The sequence below is a fragment of the Carcharodon carcharias genome, chromosome 23 (assembly GCF_017639515.1).
Source record: "Carcharodon carcharias isolate sCarCar2 chromosome 23, sCarCar2.pri, whole genome shotgun sequence".
NCBI classification, from domain to species: domain Eukaryota; kingdom Metazoa; phylum Chordata; class Chondrichthyes; order Lamniformes; family Lamnidae; genus Carcharodon; species Carcharodon carcharias.
The window spans coordinates 33,965,041-33,984,642 of record NC_054489.1 but is presented as its reverse complement, the minus strand read 5'-3'; the positions used below and the strand labels follow the sequence as shown (position 1 = coordinate 33,984,642).

The 19,602-nt window shown below is 39.4% G+C and overlaps 1 protein-coding gene across 1 annotated transcript in view; it reads right to left on the bottom strand.

Moving 5' to 3' along the window:
• Positions 1–3,862: 3,862 nt before the first annotated feature.
• sumo1 (small ubiquitin like modifier 1) overlaps positions 3,863–19,602 on the bottom strand; it is a 40,556-nt gene continuing 24,816 nt past the window's right edge. The window contains exon 5 of the mRNA XM_041173582.1: positions 3,863–6,590. Within this exon, the coding sequence (XP_041029516.1) occupies positions 6,522–6,590 (69 nt within the window). The 3' untranslated portion in view covers positions 3,863–6,521. The remainder of the gene's footprint in view (positions 6,591–19,602) is intronic.

Genomic DNA, 19,602 nt, shown 5'->3' with positions numbered 1-19,602 from the left:
TCAAGTCCCTACTAATCTCATAATGCAAATTTTAAAACCCAACCTATTTACTTCTACATTCAACTTCACCATAGCCTCTCATTACAAATGCATGTATCTAGCTCTTTACCTTTCATCTCTGACTTCCCAGCCTTTCTGTCTTTGCTAACCTTCCCCAGTTTAATTAATCATGGACACACAAATACACAGCCTTCTTTACAGAATACCACATTTCCAAAATATTAAAATGATAACTTCCATCTTCACAATGTATGCAGGTTCTGGAGATATCAATCCTGGAACTCTGCAGCCAAAGGTAGCCTTGAGCTGGCATCCTGACCATCTCAATTTCTGCCACCTGCAAATACCATTCTTCCCTTCTGTACCTTGCACTTATCTGCTGCTTCCTGTTGTTATCTTAGATCTGTGTGTGTGTGCAAGTCATTGAAGGTGGTGGGACTGGTTGAGAAAGCGGTTGATAAGATGTAATAGAATCTTGGGCTTTATAAATAGAGGTGTAGAGTCAAAAGCCATGAAATTATGAACTTCTGTGAAACACTGGTTCAACATCAACTGGAGTATTGTGTTCAATTCTGGGCATCACACTTTAGGAAGCATGTGAAGGCATTAGAGAGAGTGCAGAGAAAATTTATAAAAATGGTTCCAGTGATGAGGGACTTCAGCTCCATGGATAGATTGGAGAAGCTGGGGCAGTTCTCCTTAGAGAAGAGAAGCTTGAAAGATTTGATAAGGTGTTCAAAATCATGAGGGATTTGGGTAGAGTAGATAGGGAGAAACGGTTTCCGTTGGTGGAAGGGTCAAGGACCAGAAGATACTGATTTAAAGTGAGTGTTAAAAGAACCAGAGGCATGATGTGGAAAAACATTTTTACACAGCGAGTAGTTAGGATCTAGAATGAACAGCCTGAGTGTAGTAAAGGCAGATTCAATTGTAGGTTCCAAAAAGGAATTGGATAATTACCTGAATAGAAAAAAAATTGCTGGGGTACAGGGAAAAGGCAGGGGAGTGGGACTAGCTGAGTTGCTCTTGCATAGAGCCAGCAAGGACACGACAGGCTGAATGGCCGACTTCTCTGCTGTAATCATTCTGTCAATATTCCTGTGCTGCTGCTTCAAGGACAGAATATTGCCGTGTGGTTGTAGGCTCAGCATACTTTAGGCATGCAGCTTTAAGTTCCTTGGTATCACCCAAGGAAACAATAGGACACCTTGCAATACCAGCAACATATTTCTAGCTAACAAATATGATTTACCAGGATATGCAATTCAACTGTTATGTACAGGGGGCTTTGCATGTGTGAAAGATTGAAGGTTTAAAAAGTCATGATGATGGGTGTTAGTTTGGAGATACAAACTACCTTATTGCATGCACAATCCATGGCCATCATGGATTCTGGGCCAATAATATTCAGGGTCATTTTGTCAAAATGGGTTAAGGGCTTCATACTGGGGTATGCTCATTGGTCGCTGCCTCTGCTTTCTGTCATGGGTTTCTTCTTGCTGGAAGCATAAACACATTTGCCAATTTTGAATGGGCTATACATTACAATGCAATTTGTCACTGTACCTCCCAGACAATATGACACTGATAATACAGCATGTTAGTTAAAACATGGGTTGATAATTTTTACTTACCTGGCCTGTTGGATGTGCATGTGATCCAAAAGGTGCAGGAAATCTGGATGTCAGGATCCCCTTTGCACACCATAGAGATTTTTGAATTTGGTGGGGCGGAGACGGAGTGTGGAAATAAGGGGCCTGGTGTTGGGACCTCATGCTGGGATTGGAGATTTGGGAGCAAGGGTAGTGAGAGGGTGCCTGATCACTGACATTCCTCAGGAAGGCACCTGGATCTAGAAGTTCGGTGTAAAAGCACTCACCTCCTGAATCAGCTAAGTCCTCACCACAATGAAGTTGCTAGGTTTCCCGAAATTCAGCAAATCTGGTCAACCAGCGTTCAATTTAAAAATGGCATGACATCATGGCTCACAGCCTGATCATATTTTAGGTTCTACCCCACCTCCTTGGAGTGAATTGGTCATCCATCCTGTCATGAAGCATTTAATCTATATATTATTGGAAAATTTTTTTTTTAAATAGAGCTTTAGTCTGTGGGTGTGTCTTAGTTGGATTAAGCCAGCAAGTCTGGGTGCTTTGATGTGTACTAGTTTTGACATGTAAGAGAGATAGAGTGCATTTGCATTTTTTTTGAATAGAGCATTCAAGAAGTGGGGTGCATTCTGGCACTTAGCAAGTAGAGACCTAGCAATATGACAGTGTCAAATGAGCTGGAACATGTTTGTGAAGTTTGCAAAATGTATTTAATCATTTTATAAAACCTTCAGGAAACCTCATCCCGCCCGTGGATGAGGTTTCCTGAAAAACGTGAAGGCCGCTTGGGCTCTTCGCCTCCCGCCAACCTTAAGGTTGGACGGGCAGCATTCTTAACAAGGTTAATTGCTTTTTAAATAGCCTTAATAGGCCGCTGACAGTTTGGCAGGCACGGGCCAGAGGCGGCTGAACAAAATATCAAAATGATGTGTGACCAAAGTCATCTCATGTCATTTTAATCATGAGCATGTCAGGGCTGCCCCAGCATGCTGAGGACAATATTCTGCCCTTGGTTTCTGATAATTTGAAGATTTACCTTGAAAACTGGATGTGCCATCTTCAAATATGGGCAGCCTTAAAATTCTGGAAAAGGCTAAAGGCCTCCCAAATTATGAGAGTCCAAAGTCTGCTGCTGCCACATCACAATATCACATTATCCCAAATTCAACTTGGGTTAAGCTATTTTCCTTGTTATTTGAAATCACATTCACCCGTTTGGTCACCTCCAGATTTCCGAAGACAGTGCTCTTGAACCCAAAGGTGGCAAATGTCTTTTGTTTTACCTCCCTCAACATCAGCTCCAGTACCATCTACAAAGGATGCAGTCCTTTGACAGACTTTCAACATACTACCTGACTATATGGGGAAAAACACAACTGAGCTCTATGCTAACCTCACAGACACATGATCCCAGCAGAAGTCACTGATTAGTCTTCAACCATACAATCTGCCTGGCTTCCCATTCTCTAATGCAGAGGCACTCAAGTCAATTGTGCCTTTGTATTGGTGGATATCAGTTTAGCAGATGCAAAAGTTGACCTTCCTGGTCTTTTTAGTTCAAATACTTACTGAATGAACAACCATTGGGTACACTACTTCCTAAGTCTTGATAAAACCACCTCTAAAATAGCTTAAATACTATACAGAAAGTGTAACCGAATACACGCGTTCAGGCTATACCCAACAAAAGGAACTGTTGACTGGATTTTTTTCTCTTTCTTCCATTCCGCAGCATGTACTCAAGTATTGGTGACACTACAGTGATGCTTTTTTTTATTAGTTTTCTTAAGCGCTGAAATATATTTTGATAGAAAATGACTGTGGTGAAAATAATGCAGGACCTTTTAAGTTAGCTGTACTTTAGAACAGAATACCTCTTGGGTTAGAAATTTCAGGTTAGTGTTTTATTGTAATTGTCTACTGCAATTTACTTCAATCAACACCAGCAACCTTTTAAAATAGCCTCTGGTTATGGGAATTCAACTTCCAGAAATGGTGTAATGCCACATTACTGTGCTAAATTAGATTAGAACCCCATGAAAATCTCTGCCTCAGATGAACATTATTAGCCATAGAGATCGTAATAAGTGAGACAACCTTTTTAAAATGCTTATTTGACACATCCATTGAAAACTGAGGCTTTGCCTTTCCCATGTATTTCATACAGATGTGGAAAATGAAGTTTAGTTCTGAAATTGAATCCATATACTATTTGCAGCAGCAAAAAAAAATTGTGAAATAAGCAAGGAATGGACCATCCATAGCATTTATTGTACAATTAATCTTTACATACTTCAAACATGTCAATTTTTGGAGAGTGGGAAAATTTTCCAAAGAATATAATGTTTTTACACTTTTAGCACCAAGTCTTAGTTTTGAGCATTCCTGGATCAGTTACAACATTGGGTAGGTGCAGGCTTCACTTCCTTGCAACTCTGACCAGTAATGTGCTATGTCCTGCCAATTCAGAAGACCAATTCCTATAAAATTAGTGTGAATCTTCCATTTCCCATACAAGCTGCATTTATATAGTGCCTTTAATGTGGTAAAACATCCCAAGGCGCTTGACAGGAACATTGCCAAAGAAAAAAATTTTGACATCGAGCCACACAAAAAAATATTAGGTCAAGTGACCAAAAGTTGGGTTAAAGAGGTAGGTTTGAAAAAGTGTCTTAAAAGAAGAGAAAGAGGTAGTGAGGCAGAGGTTTATGTAAGGAATTCAAAAGCTTAGAGCCTAGGCAGCTGCCAATGATTGAACAATTAAAATCAGGGATGCAAAGGGACCAGAATTGGAAGAGTACAAAGATCTGGGAGGGTTGTTTGGTTATACGTAGTTACAGAGATAGGGATTTGTATGAAGAAATGAGGATGTATATCAGCTACTTTTATGATTTTGATCAGTATATTTCCATATTATAGGAAATATTGTGCTGTGGATGCAATATTAATTAGCAAACTAAGTTGAGACTATGCTAAACTCATTTCAATTAGAACCCTGTCAGCTAATAGACAAAGATTTTGATCATATCTGGATCATATTTGAACTTGGGCCCTAGGTCTGAAAGGAAAGTGCTTGAACTCACTACTAGTTATTACTGATAACAACTTGACAGTTTCATTGTGAAGGTGTTATTAAACAGAAACAAAACTACCTTGTTCTGAATAAGTGTTCTGGTCACTATTTTCTCAACATGTTTTTATTCAGCATCTTAACATAAGATTATGTACAAAGTTGAACAACCCTCATTCATATCTTCTTAAGAACAAATTAAGAAATTTCGGGGAATCCATGGGCAAAAGGAAACAAATTCAAAGCTGGGTGGCTTAGCGCTTTAGACCAAATCACAAAGGATTTTTCAACAATTATTTTTAATTAAAATTGCTCCTACAACATCTTATCTGTTGATACTTGGGTTAAACAAGACACTTTGCTTGTTTAAACAAATAGTTACAATTCTTGTGGTGGCATGGTGCAACGGCAAAGAACTGCATTGGCATAGTCTGCATACTGATAATCAGAAAACAGCTTCTTCCACCTTTCTGCACCACATCCAATAAATTCAGCCTGACCGAATCACACCCATGAAGGAGTAGTCAAAAATGTTTCCCATATTTTAATCAAGCGCAGATTTCTAAAATCCATTTACAGCTATTTATATCTGTTCTCTCAAAAATTCTCAACACTGGTTCTTTCCGACAGATGAACAGTGTGGAATTTGTGGCCTTAAACTCCTAATGCATATGAAGTACATAGAAATACAAAAAAAAACAACAAAAATTGAATAAAGTTGCAACTGCTATGACAGTTATACTATGGCAAATGAAAAAGCAGTGAATGATTGTGAGTAAATTATGAGGTATTCACTTAAAAGAAACCCTCTCCTGAAATTAAACTAGATATCTACAATGAACAAGACCAAACAAATCTGAATTGTTTCCTGCCAGTGTCTTCTATGAGTAATCTCTACGTAACCCCTTCACTGGCTGCTTTCACTGAAATGCTTAGTGTGGCAATGCCATCTGTCTGCCATAGAGTTTATCTTGAAATATTTGTTGAACTGCACAATTTTTTTTGTATCTATTACACAAACTAACTGTGTTACTTTCACAAAAGGAGATACCCGTGCCAAGTTTTCAATGTCCTGGAAGCATTTTACTCCAAAACACAAATAGGTTTAAGTGGTTGAAAGGGTTAAATCAGGGACAGCAGGATGAATAATGATCCTTGCACAGTCAGTCAGTCAGTCACTTTGTTTCTCATAAGGGTGTTTTCTTGTAATACAAAGGGAATATTGTGGCATGGTAACTGCTGCTGTATTACAATTTTAAAAACGGCCTGCAAGTTCACAACCACCTTATGCATGATGCAATGTCTGTCTTTTTCTAAAAAAATCCCCAAAAGTTTCTGAACGGGAAACATTAACATTCTGTCTGGCCAAATAATAAAGGAGTCAAATTATTACAAGGTAATTTGCTACTTTCAACTTGCAATTTCAGTACGATATTTGGGAATGTATGTTTTAGAACATTGTTTTGTGAAGGCTTCTTTCATATAAAACTTTCTTAAATCCATTTTTCCTAGAATTTGAAAAAAGAACTTCCAAATGGTCTTATGTAATGAAAAATATGAATTTATAAAGCCAAGGTACTTAAGTCACAAGCTTCTATTTAAAAACAAATCTCAGTGGGCATTTTGTTGCCATTTATGCTAAATATACGGAATTGGTTGTATTATAGTACATACTGAAAATAAGAACTTCCAGCTGGGCATCAACCTGTCGTACAAACCATATGAAAGAAAGTTGTTTCATTTTTTTTCTTTTTTTTATATATAAAATCAGTGATTACAGCCGACAAGAAACAATAAAGAAATTATACAGATGATCGGGATCCTGATGCAGGGATCAGCGGTTAGACTCTCAACCATCCTCCTGTCTGTTCCTGATAAACTTCAACCACATCTTCATCCTCCATGCCAAGCTGTGAAAACAAAACAAAAAAATTAATTTCTGCATTGTTTAACTGAAAATAGTCTTTGTTTCTAAAGATGCATTACTAAAATTCCAATCTTCTCCATTTGTTTTCTTCTGTTCCAACTGAAGTCTAAAAAAAGTTAAATAAAATTTTCTGCTGCTTGTGACTGTAAAATTCTAAGACTCCTGGGTAAAATATAACCAATATATATTTTCAAAAGCTCCAGAGAAATGTTACATACTTTTGTTTCCCCCCCCTCACCGCACCCCCATAGCTGCTTGTACTTCATCCACATTTTTCTATATAATTTCAAGTAACAATACTGGTATTAAAGCAAACTTGAATAAGATACTGGTAGCAATTGTATCAATTAAACGTATGATTAAAACCAAGATTAATAAGAAATGTTCATTAAAATTTTAATTGTGTTTAGCTTTTAAAAATTATTTGACAGCCCTAGGTTGAATGTGTTTGGACTTCTATGATATTTTCCCCAATTGCATTCTTTTATAACCTACAGTATAAAGTTAATTGAAAGCTTACAATTTAAACTCTGTCCACCAATCCAGATATTAGGATTCTCCTAAGAGGGTCCTCAGAAATGATACATCATGATGCTTTTGCACTCAAAACAGGACTGAGGAGTCTATTACTTGCTACTACTACAAGGGATATTTAGCTTGTACCTCTCCTTGTGACAATCTACTCAGAGGAAACATGACAAATACTCAAAACAGGTATGTTGTATCGGTCTTCACTATAGCGGATACAAGTAACACCCCAGAAATAGCTGTAAGTCAAGAATTGGAAGGGAGGGAGGAACTCAAGAAAAGTACAACCACAAGGGAGGTGGTTCTTGTCAACCTGCAGGTCCAAAAATTGCCAAGTCCCAGGTCCTGATGGATTTCATCCTAGGGTCTTAAAAGAAGTGGCTAGTGAGATAGCTGAGGCACTGGTTTCAATTTTCCAAATTTCCCTAGATTTAGGGAAAGTATCATTAGATTGCAAAATAGCACATGTAACTCCTTTATTCAAAAAGGGAGACAGATAGAAAGGAGGAAACTATAGGTCAGTTAGCTTAACGTATGTCATAGGGAAAATGTTAGAAGCTGTTAAAGATGTTATAGCTGGGCATTTAGCTAAATTCAAGGTAATCAGGCAGAGTCAACTTGGTTTTGTGAAAGGAGAATTATGTTTAACCAATTTACTGGACTTCTTTGAAGAAGTAACAGGTGCCGTGGATATGGAGAACCAGTGGATGCACCGTACTTAGATTTTCATAAGGCACTTGATAAGATGCCACATTTGGCTAGCTAACAGGAAACAGTAGGCATAAATGGGTCTTTTCTGGTTGGCAGGATGTGGCAAGTGGTGTGCCACAGGGATCAGTGCTGGGGTCACAACTCTTTGCAATTTATATAAATGATTTTGATGAAGGGACCAATGGTGTGGTTGCTAAATTTGCTGATGACACAAAGATAGGTAGGAATGTAAGTTGTGAAGAGTACACAATGAAGCTAAGATATAGATTTGGGTTTTATAAATAAATCTCTACAGAAAAGACTATGGATTGTTTAGTTCATGGGGTACTAAGCCTCAGAATAGTAGGGCCAATTACTGAACCAGGACATTCACTCGCTTGCTATAAAGATCAGTCACGATCTAGAATATGCTAGGAAAATGGAAACTACAGTGTCCATATTCATTATGACCTTGTGTTTAAGTAGTCACATTAGTATAGGTTACATCTGTAACACAAACTTGCATGATGAATTAAAAACACAAAGTGCTGGATATACTCAGATCTGGCAGCATCTGTGGAGAGGGAAATAGTTAACATTTCAAGTCGAATATCACTCTTCTTCAGAATCTGTATAATGAGTTGTTGGTTTTAGGATTCAGCATCTGGCAAAAGGCTGAGCAATTAATATATAATTAAGGGCATCATTGTAGCAACCCAAGTGCAGGCCAAGTTACCCTCAGACACCTGTGCTTGTGTGGTTGTCTCCAGCAGTCAGTATCATAGGTGCACCCAAACACCGGTTTGAAGTTGGGAGCCAGAAATTTCCAGGCCCTGCATTAAACAACTTAGTTGTTATGACACAGCAGACGGTAAATGCTGAGCTGTTTAAATCCCAGAGGTAAACTTGATTGGACTGTCACAATTAATTTTCAATTTGTATAAATTTCGAGATGCATACCTTGAATTTAGTAGTAATAAGACCACCAAGTCTCCTAGGTTTCTACAAAACTAGATTAAATGTATTAATAAGAGAAATGAATTTAAATACATACATAGATCTACAAATTACTACTATGATAACTTCTAACTCCCCTAATCATTCTAACTCCCAGTTATACTTTCATTAAGGCAACAGTAAGGCACACATATTTTAAAACACCCAGGCAAGAAACATGATACCCTGAACAAGTCAAATTCAAACTAAATTCTCTTCACTTCAGTCCCTGGAGACAGCAGCTTGAGGCACAGATGCTGAAGGTGTTTTCACACTTGTAAGATCTTAAAAATGCCTACCCTTTTACACAGCCTTTGCTCCTTTATACATATTTTCCCCTTTGAATGCAAATACTGATTGTTTCACTATGTCTTTGGACTTTAGTTCCCTGGTAACAAAATCCTCTCATATCACTAAGTTTTACCAGTAATCTTTGGGAAAAATAAACACACTTTTTCTAAACTTCACCTGGCTAGGTGACACGTTTCACCTCTCCTTTGAAAACAAGCGAGTCTGGTTCACTTCAAAATGCAAATTTTCCCTTGACACATATCTTTCTAAACTTACCCATGTTTACCTAATTAACATTTCAAAACTAACCTCTCTCTATTAACACACACACACACACACAATTATTACCCTATTTTAAATAAATTCCCATAACATTATGAGAATTATTACATCTTCTTGACATAGTGACATCTGGTACTGGTATCTCAATGATGGCAGTGCTGATGGTTTACTTGATGCAATATGTTTAGTGAATGCTAAGTGCTTTGTTGATATTTTTTTTAAATCAGTACATTTATGTACCCGAAAGCTGCCAGTAAAGAAAATTGCCAGATGCTGAAACAGGTAACTTTATGTGCCTCACTCCCATGCCACACTCACTCACCACATCTTTCGGCACCAAGGAGAGAATGAGTATCAAGCTGGAATGGTGATGTGGTTTTGAAGCACTGAATTGCTATGGTTGTTGGTGCAAAAATTCCAATCCAGTATAAAGTGTCTCTGCTCTTTACTCACAAGGCTAGATGAAGAGGAAGCCACTTGTTTGAGCAGGTTATGCTTCAAACAACAGCAATGAAGAATTGCTGTCAACCACCAAAACCCAGTTACATGTACTGTACTTATGTCCAATACATATTGATGAACAAAGACATTCTTAAACCAACACGAAGAGAAAAAGTAGTGTATTTATTTAATACCTTTCACATTATTTGGCTATCCTAAAACAGTTTATAACCAAATGGTGACCTATGGATTTCCAGCCCTGCTGTTACGTAGGCAATTTTTACACAAGCAAGATGGCATATGAAAGTTCAAGTATTTATTTTTGGTGATGCTTATCAATAGAGTAATGTTGACTAGACCATGAAGAGAACTTCCTGCTCCTCTGAGAAGTGCCTGGGCTCTTCTGCTTCCACCTGATCAGGTGGACAAGGCCTTGATATAATATCTCAACCAAAGGTTGGTAGCTTACGACAATACAGCACAATCCAAGTGTCAATCTTGGAGTACAGTATTGAGACTTGAAACCATGACCTATCATTAACAGTGCTGTCAAGCTGATAACCAAAACATCACAAGCAGTCATGAAAAAGCAGAGGTGGGGTGAAAAACTCAAGAAAGGTCGCTCCTGTACAATATTATTTTACACTAAGGCTCCTCCCATGGTCCTGGGCTGAACAATTGACAATTGCAGGCGCCTAATTGAGAGGGGGACAACAAGTAGTTTGATTGGAGAAGCATAAAGAGTGAGATAGAAAGAATCTGTGAGGAGCTGCTCCTCCAATTACAGATTCTGCCTCTTCCATGCTACTGCTCCAGTCCTCTAATCATAGGTTCCCTCCGACCCACTCTTGCTGCTGCTCCAGACACAGAATCTATGATTGGAGGAGCAGCAAGGGCAGAAAGGGGGAACCTGTGGTTGGAGAAGCTGGAGCAGCATCATGGGAGAGACAGGAGAACTAAAAGGAAAAATAAACATTTCTCTGAGTAAAAGGGAGAAAAAGAGATGGATACAATTCTCTTCAGATTTGAACCTCATAACTTGGGGGGGGGGGGGTGGGTTTCAATGGATAGTTGACACTTTTTATCCTTTGTTTGGAATAATTTATTTTTTTTACATTCCTCTTACAGCTGTGTGTTTATTATTGACAGGAGAAGGGAGGAGAGGGGCTGTCTCTAGCAACCGCCGGGGAGGATGGACTGAGGCAAGTATTTTTTTTAATAAATTATTTATAAATAGACAATCCCCTCCCCATCACCACCGCCCAACCCCTCTCTCAGTCTGTCCTGCATCAATATAAAAAAAGAAGAGAACTGGGATCTCGGCACCATCATCAGCAGATCCAGAGGTTAGAGGAAGGCCAAGATGACAGAGGATCCAGTGCAGGTAAAGTGGCTCTTGGTTACATTTGAGAGAGACGGGAACATGAACGAGAGAGAGAGCAAGCGAGAGCAAGCAAATTTTAAAACCCCCCATTCTTCCTCTTCTATATTTGTTCAATAAATTATTTTGAGAGTAAAATTTAAAGTAGAGAGATCTGGGGTAGAGGGATAAAAATATTGAGGGGCAATCCAGTTTTGTTTTTTGTTTCCCTAAGCTTTTTCTTTAACTGTTTCTGCTACAGAACTGTCTGTTTGTAATACAAACTTTTCTTGGTTGTTGTTTCATATTTTTTTTTGAAAAAGGAGTCTTGATCTATAGAAAAAGTTGGGAGTGCGATTGATTCAGAAGAGCCCGACCTCTCAGGCCTGGAGTTTGCTTCTATATCAGATGCTAGAGGAGGATGATGAGCTGTAGGGGGGTGGGAAGAGGCAGGCAGGGGGGCTGTGAAAGAAAGAAAACTGTTTAACTGCTGTTGGATCCTGGCTGCCTGCCGAACACCAAGTCTGCTGTATCTTTAATATCTTTTAATAGGTGATTTACCTTCAAGGAACCCCTGAAAACCAAAAGGTAGTCCCAGAAAATCAAAAAGTAGCCCTTGAGAATATCTCAAAAAGAGCCCTTGGAGACAAAACATTAACCCCTGGGTCTGTCAGTTTGGAGAGTACACCAAGAGGACCCAGGACCTCAGGAGGATGGGGAAGGTGAATGATACAGCAATTTCAGGCACCTAGCCTCAAACTACATTTCCCAACATTCTCTGCAAAGCGCTCCATGGGACAACATGCCTTGCAGCTCCATTCATTCCTCTCTCTCCAAGCACCTCACATCCCCAATAGAGCAGCCAGCACTCAAACTCACCTTCATCCTATTGCCCTCTCATACCCATGTTTCACAAAGAACCTCCACAAATAGTGCCCTTCCCCTCTCTCCACAAAGGACATTATGAACACTCACATTTCTGCTTTCTCTCCAAGAGGGCACACCACTAGGCAAGAGGCAGAGACCCATGGGGGTCTGATGAAATCCTGTTACCAGAGGTGCAACCTCACTCTAGATTTTAATCCCTGAACTGTTATCCTAAGTACTAGGTAAGATACTGCTAAAGACTATTAGCCCCAATTTGTAGTGCTAATTCCTAAATTTTCCAATTTGTACTAACTTTAAACTACCAATTTTTAAATAACTGGGCTAATGCCATCTTTAATTAATGCCGGTCATAAAATTCAGATTTCCCGAATCAAACAGCACAGAAAACTATTAATAACTCTCATTTATTACTTCATTCTGAAGCCAGGTGGTGAAATAGGAAGCCAGACTTTCTTTTACTCGCATGTCATCAATTCATTTTATCTTGGAGATTTCTTTTCATTCTAGAATACTCTATTACATTAGCAAGGTCAGGCCTTAACCATTTTTCAGTCACACTTATTGTCAAATGCATGTTATCCTGAGGCTAACAGAGGAAGACTTTTGGTCGCTCAAGGAATTAAAGGACATGGGGCACAGACAGGAAAGTGCAGTTAAAACTCAAGATCAGCCATGATTGTGCTGAACGTTGGAGCAGTTTTGATGGGCCATATGATCCACTCTTGCTTCTATTGCTTGTGCTCTTATATATGCCACAGGGAATAATCATATAACATGCAATGGGCAAACTATTCCCAGAATACTCTTTCTGTAGAATTTCCCCTATAATATTTGGTAAGTAAAACCCTATATCTAGTGCTTCTACAAGAGCCAGTGTTTCTGCAGCTAAAGTATTTTTAACCAGCCTTTTATTTTCTTAGCTTTCCAGGCCAAGGAACACCATTTTCCATTTTTACCCCCCAAAAATATTATAAAACCAGCTGCACTCAAATAGCCATCCAGAAGAATGGCATGAGAAGTGTCACTGCAAAGGATTAATTTCATGTCCTTGGGTGTCCCAAGGCTGTAAACTTGAGCTCGCATTTATCCGTATTTAATTCTTTTAATGTTTTATTTTCCGTTAAAACATCCTCAATTGGAGAGTTTTACATCATAGTACTTAGTTCCAATATATCTGGTCTTGCATTTGGAGGTCAATTCAACTGTCCAATCACCTTAACTACTGTTTCTTCTTTAGATACAAGATCATCTTTGTGACAACCTAGCACGATTTACTGGGATATGAGTAACACTTCCTAGATAAGGCCGTTGGCTCAAGGTTATTCCCGACCTTTTCTACTTACTGTCTAAGCCTATATATTTGGGTTCCTGAAGCCCAACTTCCAAAATTCTCCTTTAATCTTATTTGTAAGAAATTGCTCAAATTCCACATAACCTCCCCAAAGAAAATCATCAATGTGCATCATAAAGATGCCTAAGGGTTTCCCTTTGTGGCACCAGTAGAATATTTCTTGATCTGCTTGCAGTTGAGTACAGCCTACTTTCAACACCCAGATCTAATCGAGAAATACTATATTCCTAATGTATCATTTAATCCATAAACGTATTTGTTTAATTTACACAGCTTCCCTTCTACATCATTTGCCTCTTTAGGCGTTTTTAGAAACCAATTCTCTCTGAACCTTTTCTCCATGCAAAAATGCAGTTTTTATATTGATAGACTTAAATTCTCACAGACATGGCCATCAGAACTAAGAAAATATTCAGGATTACTTTTCCTGTCACGGGAGAGTCCACTCTAAAACCCTGATCTCCAAGTCTCTCTCCAAAACCCCGAGCCATTAGTCCTGCTACAGCCTCTATTTGTCCTTCTCTGTCTTTCTCAACTACTACTACAGGATCTCTCCCTCCTATGATCAGATGTTCGATCATCGGTACATGATTGTTTCCTAGTGCAAGTATCACTCCCAGATCCATTAGGGAACTCACACTGCCTTTTCTTGCCTTCCACTCTTTCACCTCATTTTACCAGTCCATAGATCTTACCTTTTGTACCATCTTGGACATTCAGCCAATAGTTGACCTTTCTGGTAGCTTTTTCCTATTCTCCCTATAGTAGTTGCATGCCTCAGTTTACTGGGATCTTTTGGTATGTACATCAGCCGAATACCCACTCTAACTAGTTGTCCTTTGGATACAATAGCCCTGTTCTGTGAGTCAGTATCATTCTGACCATCACTATCCAGCCCCTTATACACCATATTTGGTTCTTCACAACTGTCAAACATATGACTATGAAGTTCAAGATGCTTCATCGCCTTGTATTAATTGCTCAGATTCTGAAAGTTTATAATCAATCGCAATTAACCAAGATAAATGGACTGTTACAGTTTGACTGCAATGCTGGAGAACTACTGTCTTACCATCACACCCTATCACTTTACTAGGACTATTCCATTCTTCCTAACCCTCTCTTTTATAGTACTCAATCTCCAGGATTAAAGTTTATCTTGGATGGTCTTATGCAATGCCTTAGAGCCCTCTGAAGTTTCTCTGAGACTTGCACCTCGATGAATGCCCTTCTTCTTGCATGTAAAACACTCAAGTTTGCAGAAAAAAATTGAACTAACTGTAGTACTTGTAAGACGTGGAGGGCTATCACACAGCACAGAACATATTTTGGGATTCCTCCCATAGACAATTGAGAAAGACTATAGCCAACTATTTGAAGCAAATTCTTTGCAAGAACTGCCTATGCCAGGACAATTGTTAGCTGATCAATCAAACTGCAAGTTAAGATTTTATGAGCACTGATTTCTTTCAGAGTCCATGGAAAGGATTTTCTGCTATGGTGTTCAGACCACCAATATTCACATTTTCATACATCTCTAAACCAATTACTAGTAAATTCCACACCCCGCTGCCCCAAGCATTGTCAGAAATTTAGCTGGTACCCCCAGTCCGATCCCTATCCATTTCTCCATGACATAATTTACAATCACCCTTTTGCCCTTACATAAAAGCCTAAGAAATAGGGACAGGAGTCGATCATTTGGCCCTTCGAGCCTGCTCCGCCATTCAATAAGATCAAGGCTGATCATCTGGTGTTTCGATTTCCGTATTGCCATCTAACCCCGCTAACCTTTGATTCCCTGCCTAACAAGAATCTATCTACAATAAAAGCACAAAACTGTGGATGCTGGAAATCCAAAACAAAAATAAAAATGCTTGGAAAAACTCAGCAGGTCTGACAGCATCTGCAGAGAGGAACACATTAAAGGTTTCGAGTCCGTGTGACTCTTCAACAGAACTAAGGAAAAATAGAAAAGAGGTGAAATATAAGCTGGTTTAAGGGGGGGTGGTGGGACAGGTAGAGCTGGATAGATGGCCAGTGAGAGGTGGAGATAGTCAAAATATGTCATAGACAAAAGGACAAAGAGGCTTTGAAGGTGGTGATATTATTAAAGGAATGTGCTAATAGGTGACATTAAGGGTAGAAAGCAGGACGAGCAAGGTACAGATAGCCCTAGTGGGGGTGGGGTGGGGGGAAGGGATAGGCTAAAAGGTAGAAATAAAACAATGGATGGAAATACGTATAAAATAATGGAAATAGGTGGGAAAAGACAAATCTATATAAATTATTGGGAAACAGGGATAACGGAAAGGGGGCAGGAATGGAGGAGAGAGTTCATGATCTAAAATTGTTGAACTCGATATTCAGTCCGGAAGGCTGTAAAGTGCCTAGTCTATCTACCCCTGTCTTAAAAATATTTAATGACCCTGCTTCCACCACCTTCTGAGGCAGAGTTCTAAAGTCGCACAATCCTCAGAAAAAAATTCTCCTCATCTCTGTCCTAAAAGGGCGATCTCTAATTTTAAAACTGCCCCATAGTTCTAGACTTACTCGCAAGAGGAAACATCCTTTTAACGGCCACCTTGTCAAGGCCGTTCAGGGTCTTGTATACTTCAATCAAATCATTCCTCACTCTTCTAAGCTCTAGTGCCCAGTCTGTCCAACCTTTCCTCATAAGGAAAGGTTTCTCCAAGGAAAACAGATTCAACTTATCTAATCCATCTTCATAATTGAAGTTCCTCATCCCTGGAACCATTCTCATGAATCTTTTCTGCACTCTCTCCAATGCCTTCATATCCTTCCTAAAGTGTGGCTCCCAGAACTGGGCATAATACTCCAGATGAGGCCAAACTAGTGTCTTAAACAAGTTCAACATAACCTCCTTGCTCTTGTACTCTACGTCCCTATTAATGAAGCCTAGGATACTATATGCTTTATTGACCGCGCTCTCAACCTGTCCTACCATCTTCAGTGACTTATGCACACATACACGCAGATCAGTCTGCTCCTGCACCACCTCTAGAGTTGTAAACTTTATTTTGTATTGTCTCTCCATGTTCTTCCTGCCAAAATGAATCACTTCACACTTTTCTGCAATGAACTTCATCTGCCACCTGTCTGCCCATTCCACCAACTTATCTATGTCCTTTTGAAGTTCCACACTATCCTCCTCACAGGTCACAATGCTTCCAGGTTTTGTATCATCCACAAATTTTGAAATCATGTTCTGTGCACCAATCTAGGTTTCTGATCCATTCGTTTGCGTTTTCATTTACCTGTCTCAATTGTGCTCTGCTTCCCTCTGGTCCACCCAGGGTCTCCTGCCCTTGCTGCTCTTCCAATCACAGATTCTGTTTCTGGAGGAGGAACAAGATCAGGGGAGAGGGTACCTCTGATTGGAGGTGCTAGAGCAGAGCATAGAACAGCTCCTCACAAATTCTGTCTCTCCCATACTGGGGCAACTTTTCTCTCATTGGTCACCAGCTATTGCGTTTTCAGGGGCTTCTGAGGATGAATTTGCTTGTTGATCACTAGGTGTGGGGTTCTGGAGGCACATGAGTGTGGCAGTGGTTCAACCGGAGTGATACATGCCGCTGATCTCACCATGATAGCCTGTCCACTCCTACAAACCGATAAACCGTCATGGGGCATCAAAGGCAGCTGAGCCAGAGTATCCAGAACCAGCCAAGAGACTAGTCTCCAGCTGGCCCCTCAAAACTGTGAGCTGCTAGAAGTTGTCAACTACAAGCACCTCAAGGACCCAAATCTGAACATCAGCAGACCTCCACCATTCCTTAGAAAAATACATTAGATAAGCGCACACTTAAGATGATCAAAATAGGGGTGACAAGGGTGCAATTATTTTGTAATGTTACTCTGTGATGGCATTAAAAACCATAATAGGTGAATTGTGCAAGTTTGTCTGTACGATGGGTCATACTATAGTATTCAGATGACTTCTGTAGCAATGTTCAGAGTCTAGGGGCTAGTGTTATGATGAGAATTGATAAAAGGTGTTGGTTTTGATTATTCTTTTACTGGTACTGGTCAACGAGCTGCTGCCCAATCATCTTGGATGTTTTTAATACAGATCTTGCAGCAGCTTATCCTACATCATCATCTTCTTTCGACAATAACTCCTGCTCAGCTGCAGCTGGGTCAACGTCTTTCTTGTGTTGCATGGCAAAATTATATATACAAGTCCACAAATGGGAAATAAGATGGGTCCAAATTGGAGAAAATTCTCAAGCACCTTTTGCTGTTTTTAAATAGCTTGCTCAATTACTACCCTAATACTTTCACGGCTATCATTGTACCACCTTTCAGCTGGCATTCATGATAGATAGGCTTTCATAATCAATTTCCTCGGCCCACAACTAGTAGGTCTTGCTCCCTAATTTCCATGCTTGTTCAAAAAATGCAGAATTATTGACCCAATATAGGATTATGCCTGCTACCAGAGAACTACATACACACCAGCATACTTTGTAGATGATGGTCACACGCCAGAGGAACACAAAGTGGCATCCCCTCCTATTCATAAAAAGTCCTGGCTCATGTAATGGTGCCTTTGTTGCCACATGAGTGCATCAAAAGCAACCTGAACTTGGGAACCTGGCAATTGCTGCAAATTCCCATTGCTCTGTCATGTTGACTGGTGACATTTATGGGTAAATACTGGCACACATTACTTGTTTTATGCAGGTATGTGCATCTGTCTGGCTAACGTGTGCCATAAACCCCAATGAAATCTGAAGGGCTCTGAAGCAAAAATAATTGAAGGCAACCATTACTTTCATTACTACTGACAGAGTGCCAAGTTGACACAGAAGGCCATTGCTTCTGCTGCAGGAGGTCTGCTACTTTCCAATGGGAGAACCTGAGCCTCCTGCAATATGATTCACTGGTGAGCCCCTGATAACTGATCTACAAAACGTATATGAAGGGTACGATCACTACCATACAACCACCCTCCTATGTGGTGCTTTCTAGGTTCTGCTGCAGATCCAGTATGCTCATCTTCCTGCTGCTGCTCTTCTTCTCTTAATTGGATTGCCAGAATTAATCCCATTGTGCATCTCAGCACTCACCTTCCCTGAAGGCTACAAATTCTGCCAAAAACCTGCAAAAAATCTCTCTACTATAATCAATGCTGGAGTTGCAAATGCTTCCACACCACTCAATTAATATTTCAAAAGATATAATTGCCATTTTTGTCTGTGGGTGCATGTCCCTTTATATCAGGTGTTTAACTGCTTATTTTGGTGTTTACCACTATAGGTTACTGCGCAGTCCCATCACCATCTTTACATTATAGGACCTGGTTTTTATAAGATTATTAGCCTATCGCTGTGTTCAGGTGGCTATTTAGGTTACCTAATCTGAGCACCCAGGGAAAATGGTGCCATTGCACCACCAACAGAAACAAGATACCAACTATTTCCCTACGATTTTGGAAATACTATTGCCCCATTTCTGCCTGGCAGAAAGTCTCAGAATAAATCCCTTTGTTTGAGCAGGGCAAAGAGAAGTTTATTTTCTGTATTTGTCTATGCTGCCTGACTTTGAAGGGCTTATTGTCAAAATATCCTATTCCTAGAACTGACGTCCATTAAAAGGTAGAAAAACAATCATGAGTTAAAAACGGTTGATGTTTATTCTATAATATATTCCTCTATTTTACTGGTTTGCTCAACTCAATTAGTTTGTTACTATTTTGTTAGCAAATAACTGAAAGGTTACTAACTGCAAACCAGAAAACATGCCAATTGTTAAGGAATAATACAATAACTATACACATAATAAATAGTGTATATAAATAGTTGTCACAGTATCTACTATGGTCAGTTACTTATGATAAAGTCTACTTTGAGCTATCTGTAAGTACATTTTGAAAAGTATTTTTAAAATTTTAAATAGAAAAAGTTTTCTGAATTATACCAAAGCATAAAGGGATGTGAAATATGGTCAATTAACTAATCTACCAGCTGTAATTGAAACATACTTCTGCTTGTTCATGCAGTTGATCAACAAGCAAACGATCAACCTGGGAAGGATTTAATGGTAGCCTGGGAATGGGTGCATTATTTGAAATGGTCACTTTCTTTCCTGGGTAGTTCCACTCCAGTGCTGCTTCTGATTAGAAACTTCAGGGGTTTTTTTAAG